Genomic DNA, 18421 nt, shown 5'->3' with positions numbered 1-18421 from the left:
GCTGGACCTTGTTACAAAGCTGACACGGGTTTGGAAGGAGTCCTTTTCCCTTCATAGCAAATATATATTCGTTCAATATTCTGTGATTCTCTAGAGTCTCTCACCTAATAATGTAAGTTAACAAATTAAATCTTACATCACTCTTGTCATGTAAATATCATCACCATTTCAGAGTCGGAGACAGAGGCACAGAAACGTTCAGAGATTTTCACAAAGGGCTACAGAGTGTGAGCCCACAGTCAGAGAAAACACAACTACCAATTTGCCACACCATTTAAATGGTCTCCTCTCCAGATCTAAGGTAGCCAAGCACATATGTAAGCTTCTACAAGTACCTACAGCAGGAAACAGGACTCATATCAACAGTGGCTTTTCTCTCCAGACCCACAGTACTCCACAGAGGATGAATACTGAATTCACATCTCCTCATCCTGCAGATACCACAGAAGCCCAGCAGAGCCCCGCACCTCTCTTAATGCCAAAACCACAACACGACTTGATTCATCTATTGGAGTTAAATGACCTTGCAGAGTCCAAAATGCCGCTGGCTTCTTGGCTGTCAACCAGCTGGATGAGGACCCAACCACCTCAAACCCTGAGCAAGATCTCCCAGGTGAGGAAGGAGGACAGTCAGAGACACCCAGCCCTGAACAGTCACTGGTGAAGTGGTTTCCATAAAAATGTGCGGACAAATATTGCAAAGTTCATATTTGACTCTTCCCCAAGCCTTGGCTGGGCTGCACTGCAGTTATTTTGGCTCTCTTTCCTGTATCAATAGGAAAGAGAATACCGCTGTGTCTTCAAAATTAGGTCCAGAAGTGTTTTGGCCATGAAGCACAGCTGCAAATTCCTTATTCATCCCCGGGAAAGCTGAGAAATGGCAAAAAGTGGTTGCCCAAGATAAATGTTAGGATTGCTCCACTTTCTCCAGGGTTTTAGAAGCTAAAATTTGTATCAGGTTATAAAGAGGAGTAATTCATGCATTAACTGGATATCCAAATGCATAAAACTAGAAGTCCTGTTAGCTATCTGCATTGTAAAAAACGAGCAAAATGAAGTTTCATCTCTGCTGCTGAGCGGAGGGACACAAGAAAGTAAACAAGTGACCAAAATGCCCTCTTCTCCCTCGACCCCAGGCGAAAAACTCACTATGCTTTGCGTTATGATTAATTTTAAATAACGCTATCACATCAACACAGCCAATGACGGCTTCAGCCATTGAACTGCTGTCAGTAAGAGTACTCTGCCAGCCAGACTTTGCAAACACTGGCCACGCAGGTAACTGAAGCTCATTGGATGGGCCAGCAGCAGCCTTACCATGCTCTCTAGACAGAGGCTACCTACTGCAAGGGGTGCCCATCTATTATTACCAGCTAGCCAGCCCCAGGGCAGCCACTGCTCCTTCTGGGCTAAGCCACGGATGCAGGCTTAAGGGTGTCTGCATTGGCATATTCCCCAAACCACCAAGACACCAAGAGTACACCAAGAGTAGCCAGGCACATAAAGAGATGGGAGCAAATACATGAGAAGTTTATTGCATTTAAGATGGAGGAAAGAACAGCATTTTTAAAAATTTAAAGTGCTTTCAGTGATCATCCACAACATGCACACAGCTCTCAACACGAGCCAAACAAAATCTAGTGGCAGGACCTATTATTATGCAGACTCTTTATAGCATGAAAGGGACAGATTTTGATTTTTGCTCAACTGTGAGATGCTCTGCTGAGGTTTTTAAGCAAACACAAGAAAAAGAAAAGCACACATTCTCATTGCCAATGTTCCACATCCCAAACATAATAGCGAGAGGTTTTTTCCTCCTTTGAAGAAGTTGAATCTCATCCAGCAAATGTCAGAAACCTCTGGCAGTATAAGATCCTGTGGAGAAACCATTTAAGCAGACCAAAAGAAAGAGGCCAAGTTAGAAGACCTGCACTCAAAACCACATCCTGTGTTCCTTCTCCTCCTGATGCAGAAGGGGAAATCACCACCAGCAAGTCTGTGTCATCATGGTACATAATCCTCAAAAACTTAACAAGCTATTCTAAATTGAGTATGTACATAGTTTTAACTTGGTATTATTTTTTCTTAGTAGAGTACACCTCACGCACCTTCCAAGAACAGGAAATCACGACAAAATTTGCCAGCTGCATCACATATCCAGCTCCCTTGACTTTATTGTGAATCTTAGGATGTTTTACACTTTACTAGCAAAAAACGATTATAGAAGAATGCTGGAGAAAAAACCTAAGAAGCGTGAGCCAAGTGTAGTTTGGCAGCTTAAAATTAGAAGGAAAATAAAAAGAACCCCAAATATATTATTTTTATCCCATGATTAATTTTAAGCCAATCTCATGATTTTCTGACAACTAGCATGATTTAACATTTAGAGTTGGCAATAGAGCGTACCATACAAATACATAACCATAAAGAGACCAATTCAAGTTTACTGTGGGGACTATAACTTTGACTGGCCTGCGCATTTAAACATCTCAGCCATAACGCCACAGTGTTCAATGCCAGAACATTACATACCTGTCCTGGGCTAGTAAAGACGATTCCTTAAGTCTAAATTCTATCCATACAGGCAAGAAAATACTGTGTAGACTTCAATGTACTACTTCTGATATATTTTGATTATATTTTAAAGAAAAAAAATTTAAAAGTTAGACACCTGCTCTCGACATTGTGCCAATATGCTTCCCACTACGCTTAACTACTACAACATTTGTGTCACCGCTAAGATAAACAATACCAAGGGGAAATTTTTACATAAGAAGTACTTCAAGGTAGCAGTAGAACATAAAAATATCATCTTGAACCAAAGCCAAACTTGTAAAAACACACAGATAAACAGAGGCACAAACAGGTATTCTTAAAGACACCTCGTATTTTTACATTTGAAAATAAAGATTATTTTTTCATTCAAACATTCAATTTCTTTCTTAGAATCAGATTTCTTGAGTATGGATAGGTTTAGCTTCAAGTGTATTGTCATCTGTTAGTTAATGCAAGCATCATTTTATACTTCCTATGTTTCACATTATCATCTTCGCTCTGCTCCCTCTGTGCCTTGTGGCTAAATAGGTTTTCTGAAAGTCAGTGGCAACAGATGTGCTCAATATGCAGACAGCAGCAGAAGTGACTTCTGTAACAATTACAATCACTCTGTTCACTAGCTGGCATGCGTTTCTGAAAAACCCAGTTCTCCATCAACTCCACAACTAATATGCTGTATCTTCTCATTAAAATAAAATAAAATAAAATAAAATAAAAATAAAATAAAAGTAAGACCAAATTGATAGCTCTGAATTCTTAGTGTTTGCCAGCCTTGGTATTAGTGTCAAAAAAAAAAAAAAAAAAAACCTGTTCCCATGCTTTAGCACAACAACTCCATGGCATACACTGTGATTGACCTATTAGGACATCCCCTTCACTGCCACACAAACACAGAATCCCTGCCTTGAAGAGCTTCCAATCGCTATTATTTCACATCCCTAAATCCTTATGTTAAAAGTTATTTATTTCGGTTGCAGAGCAAAGCAGTCAAACATTTTCAAGCCAGAGCTACAGTCACCTCTGCAACTTTAATTCTACTTTCCTAATGTCTATTTTGTGCTGTGAAAGAGGTCCTCTAGGAAAACTGGTAATGAAATCGGCGAGTACGTAACTAAAAATTGCACCACAATGCGCATACACAATAGGGCAGGACCAAACCAACACGCACGCTGTAGAGCTTGGGCATCCCAGCACCCAAGTACCTCACTTTGAAACCTATCCGCTGATGTTTTATTCCTGTGTTTAACAACCTCGGTACTTCTTTTTTGCCCCTGAATGGAAAGAAACCTCATCGTAGAAAATGATGCAAATGTAATTAAATATGAAACGGTGACATGGCTTCCCTCTCCTCCTCTGTCAGATGCATCGCAGGCGGTGAGCTCCAGCGGCTCAGCATGAGCCTCACGCTAGAGCTGTACTTCCAGCCGTGCCAGCCGGCCGTGCCGGGCAGGAGCTGCAGACCACCTCCTTCTGCCTCCCATCTTTCCTCTCCCCTGCTGCTGAAAAAGAACACGGGGCTCCTGCCACAACATGGTCCCTCACTGCAAATAGTCAAGTTGACAGAGTTTCTTGCAAGGCAAAAAAAAAAAAAGCACCAACCACATACGCATTTTTCCAAGAATTTTTTACACCAGAAAGTGTTAGGCGACCCTAACCATGGGATCACCACTGGCCCCCTCAGTAATTACAAGCGTGCCCATAAACTAACACAGCCGGTGAGGCAGCATCACAGCAATTAGCATCTTTCAAAGGCAGAAAAATGCTGTTATGTTTAAGCACTGTCAAGTACAGCCTTTTGCCAGTAAAAACAGAACGTATGTCTTAATTTAAAAGTTTGCTCAGCATGTTTTGTGCTACTTCCTGTGTCTAAGGCATCTGCCTGAATTGCCAAAACAAGTGGGAGAAAATGACATTTTCCTTTGCTTATGAATGGCAAAACCAGGATGAAATAGAAGCTCTTGTCCTAATACATGTTATTCTGTGGTTTGAGGGGGAAGGTTAGTTCAACAGCAACTTGTAGAGAAGCAGAAACAACAAACTTCTAAGTAATTAACAGGAAGGCTGTCTAACAACTGTATCAAGAGGAAAAAAAAAAGCACAGAATCTTGTTTAAGAACTCAGCAGTTATTACAAAGTAAAAGGTTTTTGGTTTAACTGCAGAATAACATGTTTTCTAACTTTTCATAAGCTTCTAAGCTATTCTACTGGCTTCAGAGGCTAAATAACCTAAAACTGGGACAAACAAGCCTCAGCTGTCAAACTGATTTGACAACCTATTTTTTATATTTTGCGACTTTGATGGAAAAACACTTGTTTTTCCCTTCCTCCTTAATAGTCCTGTGTGAGCCACAGTCTTCAAGATTTCACGTCTAATCCCTCACATTTTGAAGTTTTCCAGCTCGGTTCTGACTACCCACTGCCAGTATCTCTATTAAATCCTTCCTACTGTTCATAATGGAGAACAAATTCAGCCAGTATAATTTCAGCTGGCTCTCCAGCTATTCTTCAAACGGAAGACAATACACATTCAGCTGCAGACTGTGTTAAAAAAACAAGGTGTGCACACACATGTATGCACACGCATTCACGCGAAGACTAGCCCATTGTTAATGAAACAAAAAAAAAAGTACTTTTCTGTTACGTAGATGGCACACGTACAAACCAATTCGCTGTGATACATGCATTTTATGGCCATGAAGATGAAAAATGGTCAAAACTCAGCCCTATATTAAACAAATTGATTCCCATCTTTACCCTTTTACCAAAATAATTTACTAAGGCTTAAGAAGCAAGCAGGCTCAAGGCTGGGATGCCGTACAACCCATATATTAACTCAGTCGGCAATAAATCTCCCCTTACTCTCCAAGCTCCATACTACTTTCTTAAATAGCTCACTATAAAGCCCCAACCTAATTAAAAACAGCTTTCTCGGCAACAGTGGCCTTGATTTCACTTATTTACACATTAACTGCAGCCTCCGTTTGGCCAATCCAGCCTATTCCCCATACCACGCAGGGCCTTTTATCTGCCCTGGACAGCATTTTCTCCAGCAGATGAAGTAGATGCCGATTGATTTGCTGTCGAGCATGGTAAATTAATAGCAACAAATTGCTGAGGGCCCCATCTCGCTGCTCCACCATGCTTCGGCAGTTTTGCTTTATTTGCTCCATGATGGGCAGCAGTCAGGCCTCTTCAAGTCAATTTCTTCTTAACAACCTGCAATACTTTTCAATGGTGAAAATAGAGCCGTTCCTTGTAAGTCAGAAATCAATATCCTATTGCCCTTAGAAAATGCTAAACAAGCAGTATTGGCAATCCACTTGGTACTAGAGGGTATCAGATATAATGCAAATCCATACTGCTTCCCTCCTCGTAGTTATTACAGTTTGCTAAAAGGTTCCTAATGCCATTTATCATCATTTACCATCGACTACTGCAGCTATGATTATGATATCCTATCAGCTAGTAGAGCCCTTTCATTTCTACCCAATTAATATTTTAGCAGCACTCAAATGGTTGTTGCCCAAGTCTCGTAATAAAATTTACATGGATTGGACTGAAATGGTGGTGTTTTTGTTTTTATTTTTTTTCTTTACTGTGATCTTAAGAAGTCATTTCATTTATTTTTTAACACCCGGCTTCTTAACAGATCTGAATTTTCCTTCAAAAATGCTGAAATCCAACATTTCAGCATGTGAATTAGTTCAAAGACAGAAGCCTAACCAAGAAGAATCAGCATTTACGTACTGCCACCCCCAAAACCATAATTGAAATAAGAAGTGAATGCTGTATCCTATTTATGCTTTCCATCAGTGCCATTCACAAATATCTGTTGTCTGTAGCAAAATACAGACATTTTAAGTGATAATTACAATTCTCAATTAAAACCTTCAGAAAGCATGTTTGATTACGGCAATTTAAATAAACTGTTTACCATAACGTTAAAACAGCCTAATTTCAGAAATTAAACCAAATGACCACCAACAAGAACTAGCAACACCGAATTAGAAACATAGATCAGCACATCAACTATTCATTCATAAACTATCCACTGAGCATCTTAAAAAAAAAAAAAAAAAAAAAAAACCTTGGTAAGAAATAGACCTCTTTGGACCACACTCAAACATTTCCATTTGTTCTAATGCTGAAATTAAAACCGTAGGGAAGTACCTGTTCAATCCCCAACTTGCTGGCTTTTTTCTTTTTCTTTTCTTTTTTTTTTTTTTTTTGGAATCTGTTTATTTTGAAGTTCTATTGATCCTAGTGGTACAGAATATCAAAAATTAGCTTACTGTTTTAGGCTATAACACCACATGTCACAACACACCCCACACTTGTCTTTAAAAAAAAATACAAATGACTAATTCTACCAGTCTAATGCTATTTACTCAGTTACCAAAATTTAAATTAATTATGTTCTCAAACATAATTGTTAAAAATTGGCAACATTATGCAGGCTTAATTAAGATTAAATCCAATTTACTAAATGTACTTTAATTGGTACTAATTACATTAGCTTTCCTTTCAGAATGACAAATTCCCCATAGGTTTCACTTTAATAGTCTTCCATCAAAATCAACACAGGATGACTGATGATGAGCATCATATGAGGGGTGGGAAAAGCAATGCTCTCCCCCCGCTCCCCCGCCCGCCGTGCACACACACTATCGCTGCGCTCCACGTTTATCCTTTTATCAATTTGCTAAGTCACAGAGTCATGACTCCATCACAGCCATCATTTTCTGTTCCAGTGAAAAATTTCTCTAAAAATAAATACTCTGTGGCTGGGAGCAGCCAAGAAGAACAGAAGCTTTAACAGAAAAATACACAAAGGTTTCAAATATCAGGGCCACCAATTACTAGGGTACTTCCAAGGACTCCAGGGAGTCCTGCTCTTGAACCCTTTGAGACGCAAATCTAATAAGTGAATAAGCCTAACCTGATCTCGAGAACTAGGCCCAATTACGCCGAAGGGCAACTTCACTGCATTATTGCCTGCTTTCCATTACAAGGGCATCCAGCGAGTACATCTGGAAAAGAACCTAAGAGGAACCAAGGCTGTCTGCCCAGAAAAACAAATAAAGACAGATATGCCTCTGTGCTAAAGTGAAAAAAAGAAAGAAAATATAATAAGTAGGTGGTTTGCAGGGCTGTCTGTATTTCATAATGTGATAAACTGCCCTCAGGATTTTTGATATGATTGAATTTAGAAAGCTAGGGAAAAAAAAAAAGGGGGGAGGGGGGGGAGGAGGGTGAATCGCTCAATTTCAGCCAAGTAAAATTCAAAGATCTGAGTGGAAGAAAATGGGAATTAAGGTGGAAGACTAAAAAAGACTTGTGCGCGTCAAATGAAACAATCAGCTCCCTATATGTACAAAATTGGTCCCCCACACTGCGATCATAAAGCAAGATGTGAAATATTTTGCGGTTGCTGAAGCAAGAGGAGGAAGGATAAAAATGCTGTGGGAATAGAAGGGGAGGCATGAAAGATACAGAACTAGCGTCAGATTTAGGAATGATAGCGAACAAGTTTCTTAGCCGCAGTTGATTTGAATCAACGTCTGACAAAATATTTAAGTGTTTTGCATGAGAGCAGAATACTTAATCTACTAATTTGAACAGACTGAACAGTAATGGAAAAAGGTGTTTAATTAAAACCATCCTTCGTAATCCCCACATTTAGTTTTAACTAGGTGTTTAATTTTTCCAGAATATCACTGACGTCTCCATTGCCATAATTGTATACAATTTCTGAAGTAAAGCGTTTAGAAATTAAAAAGGTTTTGGTTTTAAGCGGGTTTCCCCCGCTTAAAACAATCTAATTACATATTTCACTTGCAAGCCAACATTGTCCCACATAATTTTGCACAGTCAGTTTAAGTCCACATACAGCTAACTGCTGTAAAAACAGAGAGCCTAGAAACATAAACAAGTTTGACTGCAATGGCTGCTTTCAAGCACATGCAAGCATTTACTTCGTAGGTGGCCTGCAAGGAGGACTCCGGACTTGGTGGATTGCTTTTGCACTCACTACGGCGGTGCTGTTTTTTCAGACGGAACCTGGGACAACCTGGGCGTTCATTCACCAGCTCCAGCACCTCCGAGAGGCTGCCATCAGCCCGTCCAGCAGCACCCGTGACCTGCATCACCCCGCTCAGCACGAGCTGCCCCGCTGCAGGCACTGCCGCCTCCTGCCAGCGGTTCTCTCACCGCTCCCCTCGAGCCTTCATAAGCACATTTCGCACCTACGCTTCTGCAGGTCTGGGCCTTCGGGTGCAAAACGCTGCGAGGCAGGAAAACCCGACACCTTCGTCATCGCGTGCCACCCAACGCAAACGTCCCCAGTCATTTGGGTTGGGGTGCTAATGGCATACAAAATACAATAAATAATAAATAAGTGGGAAAAACATTTGACTTCTATTTCTGCTCTCAACAAGATAAAGAAATCCTATTTCCGCAACCCGGAAAAGTTACTTTGAACAGAAGCGCATACAAAACAATTTTCAGATAGTCTTTCTTGTCCCATTCAACCATTTCTTTACTTCTGCAGTTTACGCTCCCCAGCAACACTGGCGAATTGCTCAACCGTTTGCTAAAATGAGTTGTCAGTATTAAATTCCACCATATTAAAAGTTCCCTCACTGGAAAAGAGGTCAGATGTTTAATTCATTCTCCTCTGGAGAAGGTTAAAAACACACATTACTAAGTAAGAAATTCTGATTTACGCTACCATGCTCCATCCGAGTAACCTCCTGCTAATCTCGGCCTAAGTGCTAGACTTCAAGGCACAAAACTGAGCAAGCTAACATCCTTGTGGAAAGCTCATTTACCCTTTCTGTGGCTGAGAAGCTGAGACTCTGCTTTTGGACAAAGGTCCAAGTAAGAGACCTGAGGGAGACAGGAACATGGCTGAGCATCAATAGTTATTCTAGTTCCAGCTTAAATCCGTCCAGGTTAACCAAAGGGAAGTCTGTCCCAAACACAAACACATGTCCCTTTGCACCCAACGCGTATTTACAACGTCGCTATCACTCCAAGACGCAAACCCCAAACAGATTTTTGAGGTCGGGCGGATCTGAAGCCACCACCCCATCCGTCCCTGCTTGCCTCGGTCCTACCCGCGTGCATGAGGGTTGCACGTGGAGAAGTCAACACAGCAACACACACCTGGTGAACAACACCGCTGCCTCCGCAGAGCCACGCACCGCACGCAAGGTGCAAGTTTCAGAGCAGCGTGCAGCGCAAAAAAATTCCAATGCATTTAAGCATGCAATTAAAGTGGCTCGCACGTAATAGACATCTGTTATAAGACTGATGGGAGAAATTACAGGGAATGCTCTTACACAAAGCAAAATATTTACCTACCTGTTTATGCATTTCTATATTCAGCCCATAGGACATCTCGTAATACTATGAGAGAAGAAAATGACTCTGTTAGACCTTGCAATTGTGAAAACCATTCCCAAATTCGCTTTGACTCTAACGTCATCTGTACAAAGAAACAGAGACCTAAAAACCATTTACTAGCTAGAAGAGCTCCTGGAATTTCAGACAGCATTTCACAGTAAACTGTTTTTTCTTTTTTCTTTATCTACATTGCTTCTTGACAAATCTACAAAAGATGGCCATAAAACAAGCAAAAAACCCAACCCAGACAACAACAAAAAAAATCACAAGAAGTAATCACAACCAGAGTTAAAGATTAGAAGCAGGAGAAAAAAAAAAAAAAAAACACAGAAAATGCTGAAGATTTTATTCTCTAGCACACATAAAAGATGCCAAAAAACACTGAAGTGCTTGAAGCCAGACACACATATAAATCAGCAACGACTAACAGACCAGTTATTCAGTATTTTAAATTAAAAACACAAAAAAGCTACAATTAAATTGCAGGGATGCGAAGAATGAAGGAGCACGTAAATGCAGAGCCAAAGCAGACACACCACCCTACATATCCCCTGATGTGCCTGAGCATCAGGGAACTCAGGTCAGTGTGTGATGTTAGCACCAAACAATCTCTGAGACTTAAGCAAATCAGGCATGAAAAAGACAAATGCAAGCCTTAACATATGTTTGTTCTCTTGGTTAATAATTTTTCCAGGTTATTTGCTCTTTTTTTTTTTTTTTGTGAATACTTGTATGTTATTTGTCACATACAAATGGAAAACGGTTAATCCTTTGTAGATGCACAAGGGAGAGGATGGCAAGAGCTCCTCTGGAGTTATCACGATCCATCATGCAATTATGTATTTAGGGATGTCTTCCTATGCACGTTATTTAACCAGGCACACCACAACCATCGAGGAAATCCCTTTCACAGCTCAGATCCCTGCCGCTATGAGTTCAGTAAAACAATGAACCAGCAGCCCAGAAGCAACAGTTCTTCTAAGGACGGGGGCTTCAGGTTTATAGACACACATGTGCAATTTGGGCTTACTGCCATCACAGAAAAAAAAAAAAATGTGACCCCAAACGGCTTTACAGAGGCACGGTAGCTGGGAGAAGTCGGTGTAAGTGAAAAAAACATCGTCCCCAGGAATACTGCTGAAGTTGCACACGTCTTAAAAGGGCTGACAAGTATCCTACCACTTTGAAGAAATATCCCCAGTTGCTTAAAACACCGAAGAGCGGATTTCACGTAGAAACTAAGCGCTACAAACAAGTTACAAACCCCTGAAACCAAGGGTGGATAATGGCAGCACGGATGCAACCTCCACAGCAGCAGCACCAACTATAATCTTTCTTCAGTCTCAGCACACCAAGCTAATAGACATTTTGAATTTGTTATGCAGCTTGCTTACCATGACATAATGTCGCTGCATCTCTGTCTTCTCACTGGCCAGTTTCTCACATTCTAGCTTTAAACTGTTCGAGACATTAAAAAAAAAAAAAAAAAAAAAAAAAAAAAAGAAAGCATGGGTACTTCGTAACGCAAAACTGACGTTCTTCTGATCACAGGGTACTCCCCTTTTTGAGCATTTCCCCAAGACACAAACAGAAATGTACGTTCCAGCACCTGCCTGGGAGTTCAGGGTGGGGTTTATACTTTTCATCTTTTGAGAGAGATTGTGCAACATCCTCACCTCCTAAGCGAACTGCATACAGTATGCAGGAGAGCATTTTTCACTGACAAAAAAAAATAAAACAAAACACTGCTTCACAGAAGACAGGCACACATGTTCTCACCTGTAACACTTAAGCTTGAGAAGCCACTCAGAAATTCATGCTTTGATTTTCCTAGCTTTTATTTAAACGAGCTTAGGAAACACCTCTTGCTTTCACCCAGCCCACAGAGGAATCAAATGTGTATCACCGCTTCAAGAAGCAAAAAGTTGCTGGGATTTTGTTTTTGTTTGTTTTTTCTTTTTTTTTGGGGGGGGGCTGTTAGCGATGACAGGAAAAATACTGCAGGTAACTTAGGGAATACTGCGGTAAACACGAACACGTCCGTCGCTTTTTTTTTTTTTTTTTTTTTCTTTTTTTTCGGTTTGTTTGCTTTCAGAGGCGCGCTAAGCAGTCCTGCCAGAAGTCACTTGTCACTTGGAGCACACACCGCTCCTCCGGCTCAGGATAATGAAATAGCTCGCCGCCTCGCTCTCAGGTTATCAGCACTTGACATGTCAATGAAAGGCGCGAGGGGGCCGAGCCAAGACGAGATGCGTGTCCTGAGCGGCATTTCCAAGAAAAAGTGGGGGATGCGCCCAGCCGGACGCCCTTTCTTCCTACATCCCCCACCCCCCCCCCCCCCAAAAAAAAAGGGGGGGGGGGGAAACAAGGGGAAAAAAATAAAATAACCCCAACAGCCCCCCGCCCATGGGCTCGCACGGCTGAACACCGTCCCCGCCGCCCTCCCCGGCTCCGGCTCCGGGTGCGGTGCCGGGGGGGCTCCGGTCCGGGGTGTCCCCGCGGGGTCCCGGTGGGTTCCGCGGGACGCCGTTACCTGTGGTACTGCGCCTGCAAAAACTGAAACTCCTCCTTGATCCGATCGCAGGACTCGGAGATGGTGAATTTAAAGGGCTGCGCTGGCTGGTGCGGAGCCTGCAAGCGGCGGCGAGAGAGAGAGAGAGAGAGAGAGAGAGCGAGCGAGCGAGCGGGTCGTGCCGGCGCCCCGAGCCGCGGCCCCTCGCGCCCCCGCCCGCGGGGGCTCCCCGCGCTCCCGCCCCGACGGGGCCGCCGCGGGGGGAGGCGGCGTCGGCAGCCGGGAGCCGCCGGGAGCCGCGGGGACCCCCCGGCACGGCTCCGGGACGTGGGGCGGGCGCCGGGGCCGCCGCCCTCCGGCCGGGGGCAACTCGGCGGCGCCATCCCGGGTCCGGGCCCGGGGCGGCGGCGGCGGCGTTGGACAACAATAAGAAAATGGCTCCAAGTCCGCGCTGCCCGAGCCGGAGCGCTGCCCGCCGCCACTCACCGGGTGCCGGGTCTGCGGGTACATCTTGCTCAGGTCGCGGATCATCCACGCCGCTTCGGGGGGCGCTGGCGGCCGGAATCAAAGCTGCGGGCGAGGCGGCGGCGGCGGCGACGACGGCGGCGGCAGCGGAGGGCAGGGGCGCCCCGGCCCCGCCGCCCCGGTGCCGGCGGGGCACCCCCGGCGGCAGCGAGGCGCGGCGGAGGCGGCGGCGGCGGCGGCGTCCCCGGGGCGCGGGGGCCGCTGCCACATCCCCCGGGGGCCCCCGGGCGGCGCCGACCGGGTCTGCCGAGCCGAGCCGAGCGCTCCGGCGGGCGGCGAGCCCCGTGCGAGGCGGCGACGGAGGAGGAGGAGAAGGAGGAGGAGGGCGGGGAGAGCCCCTCCGGCGGTGCGCTCCCCGCGGAGGTCCGCGCTCGCAGTTTCCTCCCCTCCTGCAAACTTTTGGGGGAGCGGAGCGGGGTGTGGGTCCTCCTGCTACCGCCCCGGCCGCATCCCCCACTCCGGGCGCTGCTGCGTGGCCGGTGTCTGCTGTTGTTGTTGCTTGTGGTTAAAAAAATAAAAATAAAAAATTAAAAATAGTAATAATAAAAAAAAAGAGTGAGGAGGACGAAGAAGAAACCACGGTCCGGGCTGCTTTATTTACGTATTTCTCTCTTTTTCGTTTGTTTTGGTTGTTTCCCCCTTCCTCGCCTGGCGGAACTCCGGGAAGTGCCGGCGGCGCCGCGCGGAGCGGAGCGGAGCGGAGGGGTCGTGCCCGGCCCGGCCCGGCCCAGCCCTGCCCGGCCCAGCCCGGCCGCCACCGCCGCTCCGCGCCGCTCCCCCAGCACGCTGTGGCGAGGTGACTCCTTTGACCAAATTTAGCAGCGGCTCGTCATTAACATTCTGATACATATTCACAGCGCACGGGAGGCCGCCGCGCGCGGGGCACCCTGGGAGATGTAGTCCTGGCGGCGAGAGGCACGGCCGACCCGCGCAGGCAGCAGAGCGCGCGGGACTTTTTCTCCCGGCGGGCACCGCGGCGTCGCCGGCACCCCTCGCTCGCCCCCTCCTCCGCCCCGCCCACGAAGGGCGTCGCCGCCGACCAATCAGCGCCGCCCGCGCATTAATCGCCGTTCTGTATTAATGCCCATCATTTCGCCGCTGACAAATGGGCGTGCGGGACCGAGGAAGGAGGGTGGGGGGGCGGCCCCGCGCTCGGCCCCCACGTGGGGACGTGACGCCTCGAGGTCCCGCAGCCAATCAGGCGGCCGCCCGGGCCTCTCCGCTGCTGTTTCCCCGCCGCCCGAGGCGGGGCTTTGAGATCGCCGGCGTGCCATAGCGCCGGCGTTGGAACAGGGGAAACATTTGTTCACCTGTCAATCAAAGTAACGTGGGGCGCTGCCGGCCGCCGCCGCTCCCGCCGCATCCAGAGCGCGGGGCGGGGGCGCGGTGGGAGCTGGGCGGCGGGGGGGGGGGGACACGGCGGCCTCCTCCTCCTCCTCCTCCTCCTCCTCCTCCTCCTCCTCCGGATCGCCCCCGCCGGGGGGGGCTGCGCTAATTGGGGGCAGCGTCGCCTGCAAGAGGCCAGCGCGGCCCCGCGGCGTCGCCTCACAACCCCCTGTTCTCCCCCCCCCTAGGATGGGGGCGTCCAACGGCCGGGTAACGGTCGGGTAACGGCCGGCGCCTGAGGGCGCGGCAGCCCCCCTGAAGGCCGCCCGCGGTCCCGCCGCGGTTAAAGCTCCCCGCGCTATCCTTTTTTTTTATTTCTTTTCCTGGTGTCGTTGTGCCCTGCGGTACGGCTCCGGCAGCCCGGGGGTGCGTGGTGTATGCGGTGTGTATGTGACATAATTTAAGTTTTTGTTTTGTTTCGTTTTTTCCCCGCTGGCAGTGCTTAAGGGACGAAATATTTCCTCTCGGAAGCGGCGCCCGTGAGAGGATGCTGTTCGCAGCTACTCGCAGGAGTAAGGCTGAAGGATTTGACATTTGAACCTTCTATCCTAAAGATACGCTGGCATTCCGCAGGGCGTTTTCTGCCCCGTCAAAGGAGAGAAGGGCCGCTGGATCCCAAGGGACGGGTGTTTTTGAAGGTGCGGTGAGCCCATCTGGAAATTAACTGTCAGCAGCAACAGATAGCTAACAACGTGTAGGTCTCACAAGCAGTTTGGCTGCGGCTGCGGTGGCTTCCGTGGTCTGCAGGCAGGAGGGAACACAGCCGGGGAAGCGTGTCCCCAGGCTGGCCTGTCGCGTGCCTGCGTTGCCGCCTCTAGCAGCCCTAATTTCTCAGAAAGCAACCCCGCACCGATCGGTACTGTGTCCTAGAAAGACCCCATGGCAACTTTCCTGCCAAGCCCCATTGCAGGCAATACCATGCACCGGTGCACATGCGAGCGATAGGCTCAGGCTCCTTTTTTTGTCTGCGCCTGTCAGGCTTAGATTTGCCTCCAAGCAGTTTGTACAACTGATGATCTGCCGTTTAAACCTGCATGCAAAATAGATGTGGTTTAGTCACGTCATTTTGGATGCCTGTACTCAAAATCCATAGTCTCAAAACTTTCACTCGGCAATTAGTGCCCTAATAATGGTAGCTAAATTGCACATATTTGCATTTTTAGTAGTAAAATATTTTTACCACCCCCTTCTCTCTGGCTAAGGCTTGTAGTTGCTGAGCGGCCTGAGGCCTTGATGGGACATCTCACCAAGGTTCTGCCTTCGTTGCCTGCCCTCCAAGGGCTGGTCCAGTGGTCAGGACCTCAGGATGCTGGTGTTGGTGCTGATGGCACCATCTGTCCACCTGAAGAAGGTGGTGATGGCATCCATCTTCCACTGCCGTCTAGAGTTTAGGAGGTGCAGGGCAGAAATTCATCAGCTTTCTGTTTTGAAGGGAAGTTTGTAACCAGAGTCTGCTTGCAATCTGGCATGTACTGTCACCTAGAGTGTTTTGTGGTTCTAAATCCTTCTGAAGCCATTTTTGCCTAATCCAGGTCACTGGGAAATTGACCAAAATGTGTCCTTCTCACCTTTTGTTTTTCTATGACCAAAAATGCCTTCAGGGTTGGCTTCATTAGTCGTTGTAGTACCCAGGCTTTGTCATGCTTGCAGATTTCGTTTCTGCTGGTATTTTCACATTTACAGGGTTCATAATCAGTGCTCCAGTGGAGTTTAGGCCTCTAAATACCGTTCAAAGATATGGAGACAAAGCACCTGACTAATTATGAAAAGACCACTTTGCTTGTGTCTGAACCTTCCAGCACCAAAAATGCTTTTAAAGGATTGGTCACGAGTATCCTGCATGAAGCAGTGGAGCACTTTCAGCTCCTCTGAAATGGAGGATGTTCACCACATGCCAGGATCACGTCTCAACATTCAGAGGTATGGCTGCAAAGCCTGCAAATGCCTTAGTGTAGTGCCTGTCACCCAGGTGCTTGAAAGCTGTGTGAGAACAGAACAGTTACAGGACTCTGCGGAGTTGTGAGCGTTTCTGGAAATATGATGGGCGGGTTCAGACCATAATTTTAGGATCCTCAGTGCAGAGAAGAATTAATCCAGTTATAAAATAAACACTCTGTCTGAAGATACTGAATTCTGAGATAACAGGAGGATTTTGTGTTCTCTGTAGCCCTGCCTTCGTGAGGTACAGAGTTCCAGAGGGAAAGGTCTTCAGCTCACTAGCAGACCAACGTACAGAGCTCTGCCATCAAAGCCGTCCCTCTTCTTTTGGAGAGCACTTTGGCAGTGACGTTATCTACGCCTCAGCACTGTTCATTCTCTCTTGTCTTCAGTGAATTTATGCAGCTAGGGGAAGGACAGAGCTAGATTTGCTGAGCTTTACCAAAATGACTGTGTGTACGTGCTTAACTCTTTAACAAATGAATCAATGTGCACTTTTGCCCAGTTTTGCAACATTCTTGCAAGATCCATGAAACTCAGAAGTTTAAGAGAAAGTGCACTGTAACTTGCCACTTTTAAATGATGTGAATTAAGATCAGGATGTCGATGTCATTCTATTTTCCCGTCTTTTGTCACTTCTGACACAGCCTTGATGGATCTTTAAATATAGGTTGTTTTGTATTTAAAGTTCCTTGTTTTTTCCTTCTTTTATGAAAAATCTTTTATGGTAGGTTATATAACCTGTACTATTATTTCGCAAGGAGAGAAGGTAGCTTTTAAATGTTTTACACATCTTGCTAAAGATTTCTTATAACTGAATCAACTGCAAGAAATATTTAGGCAGTTTTACAGGCACAGTAAGTGTGTTGAGTTTGGGTTGGTGTAAAAAAAAAAAAAAGCCTTGTGAAATATCGCAGAGAGGCTAAGGGCTGCAAAGTGTCTCATCCATTCTTTTTCTTCTATGAAGTGGTTATTTCGGTCCTATTGATTCAGAGCTAGTCTGCTTTTACTTACATTTAAAATCTTAGGTCTAAAATGAACAGAACAATGTGTGCCTATATATGTATATTTGAGGATAGGTTAAAAAAAAAACAAAAATTTAATTTCCAGTTAAGATTGTCTAACCCACTCGCAGACTCTGGTGATCATTTTATAGCTGAGCCATAACCTTAATACAGAGACCTATCAGTGCCAGAGGACCTTTAATAACAGGTCCTATCCTGAGGCCATTTGGTATGTAACCCCACGGATTTCCTGTCTGGAATGACTGTAGCTGAAGAGCAACAGGGCTGTGCCTATTGCTGCAACTTATTACACTTTAATTTGAGACCAAGCTACCAGGTCACCATACTTGGTCAGCTGTGTACTCACAAACACACATGTGCGCGCACACATGTTCACAGAAATAAAGGTGTGAAGCTCTTTGACAAATCAATTAATTCAAAATGCCTTATACTAAGTCCTAAATTAGTAGACATATTTAAATACACCATGTAACAAGCCTTCAAAAAGATAAACTCAAGGAGGTTTTCAGTTGAATTGGCACTAAGTTCTCTCTGCTTTAAACTTTTAATTAGGGTGTTAAGCCAGGTTTTACTGGTAGAAGAATGTGACAACATGACACCTATTTTGTGTACTTGTGTTTTACAAGTGCTATCAAGTGACCTTGTCTCAGTACGTCTTTAAAACAATCACTGTGTACAACTTCCTGAATTAGTTGTTAGTGACTGTAGGGGTATGTTGTTAATAAGCACATTAGGAGAACTTATGATACTGTGTTTAATATGATGATTTATATGTCAGTTTACATGTATCCCTCTCACAAAAACAAGAAATCTGTGCAAAGGAGTTTTTGTGTTCCAAACTGCTTCTTAATGAAGTCTGTACATTCTTCTTAAATACTGCCAAAGTCCCATTTTCTTTAATTTTCACAGGCATTGGTGTTTTGGATTCATGATCTTATTTTGCTTATTTCTGCAGGCCTGCCTGATTTATTTCATGCAAACTTCTTGCAACGACACAATTCTACTTACAATAAATTCACTTGGGATGTGGCAGGAAAACCTCTATTAAACTCCACAGAAGTTTTATCTGCAG

At 45.4% G+C, this 18421-nt stretch overlaps 1 protein-coding gene and 1 long non-coding RNA gene across 5 annotated transcripts in view; one reads left to right on the top strand and one right to left on the bottom strand.

Annotated features, from left to right (window-relative positions):
* The window catches only part of TLE4 (TLE family member 4, transcriptional corepressor), a 95699-nt gene extending 82565 nt beyond the window's left edge, over positions 1–13134 (bottom strand). Inside the window, exons 1-4 of one of the 2 annotated variants that reach the window (XM_040540884.1) lie at positions 12962–13134; positions 12497–12594; positions 11358–11421; positions 9922–9966 (exon numbers count right to left, since the gene is read on the bottom strand). In XM_040540884.1, the coding sequence (XP_040396818.1) occupies positions 9922–9966; positions 11358–11421; positions 12497–12594; positions 12962–13006 (252 nt within the window). In that variant the 5' untranslated portion in view covers positions 13007–13134. The remainder of the gene's footprint in view (positions 1–9921; positions 9967–11357; positions 11422–12496; positions 12595–12961) is intronic. The other variant, XM_040540885.1, reaches the window with a different exon arrangement.
* Positions 13135–13203: 69 nt separating this feature from the next.
* On the top strand, positions 13204–17744 carry LOC121061680. Of its 3 annotated transcripts, none has more exons than XR_005815211.1 (2): positions 13204–14322; positions 14826–17744. It is a non-coding gene; the product is annotated as an uncharacterized LOC121061680 (long non-coding RNA). The 3 variants fall into 3 exon arrangements; XR_005815212.1 differs by lacking the exon at positions 13204–14322 and adding an exon at positions 14451–14607; XR_005815210.1 differs by lacking the exon at positions 13204–14322 and adding an exon at positions 14451–14730.
* The last annotated feature ends 677 nt before the right edge of the window (positions 17745–18421 follow it).

The sequence above is a fragment of the Cygnus olor genome, chromosome Z (genome assembly GCF_009769625.2).
Source record: "Cygnus olor isolate bCygOlo1 chromosome Z, bCygOlo1.pri.v2, whole genome shotgun sequence".
Taxonomy (NCBI): domain Eukaryota; kingdom Metazoa; phylum Chordata; class Aves; order Anseriformes; family Anatidae; genus Cygnus; species Cygnus olor.
This window is presented reverse-complemented; position numbering and strand designations above follow the sequence as displayed.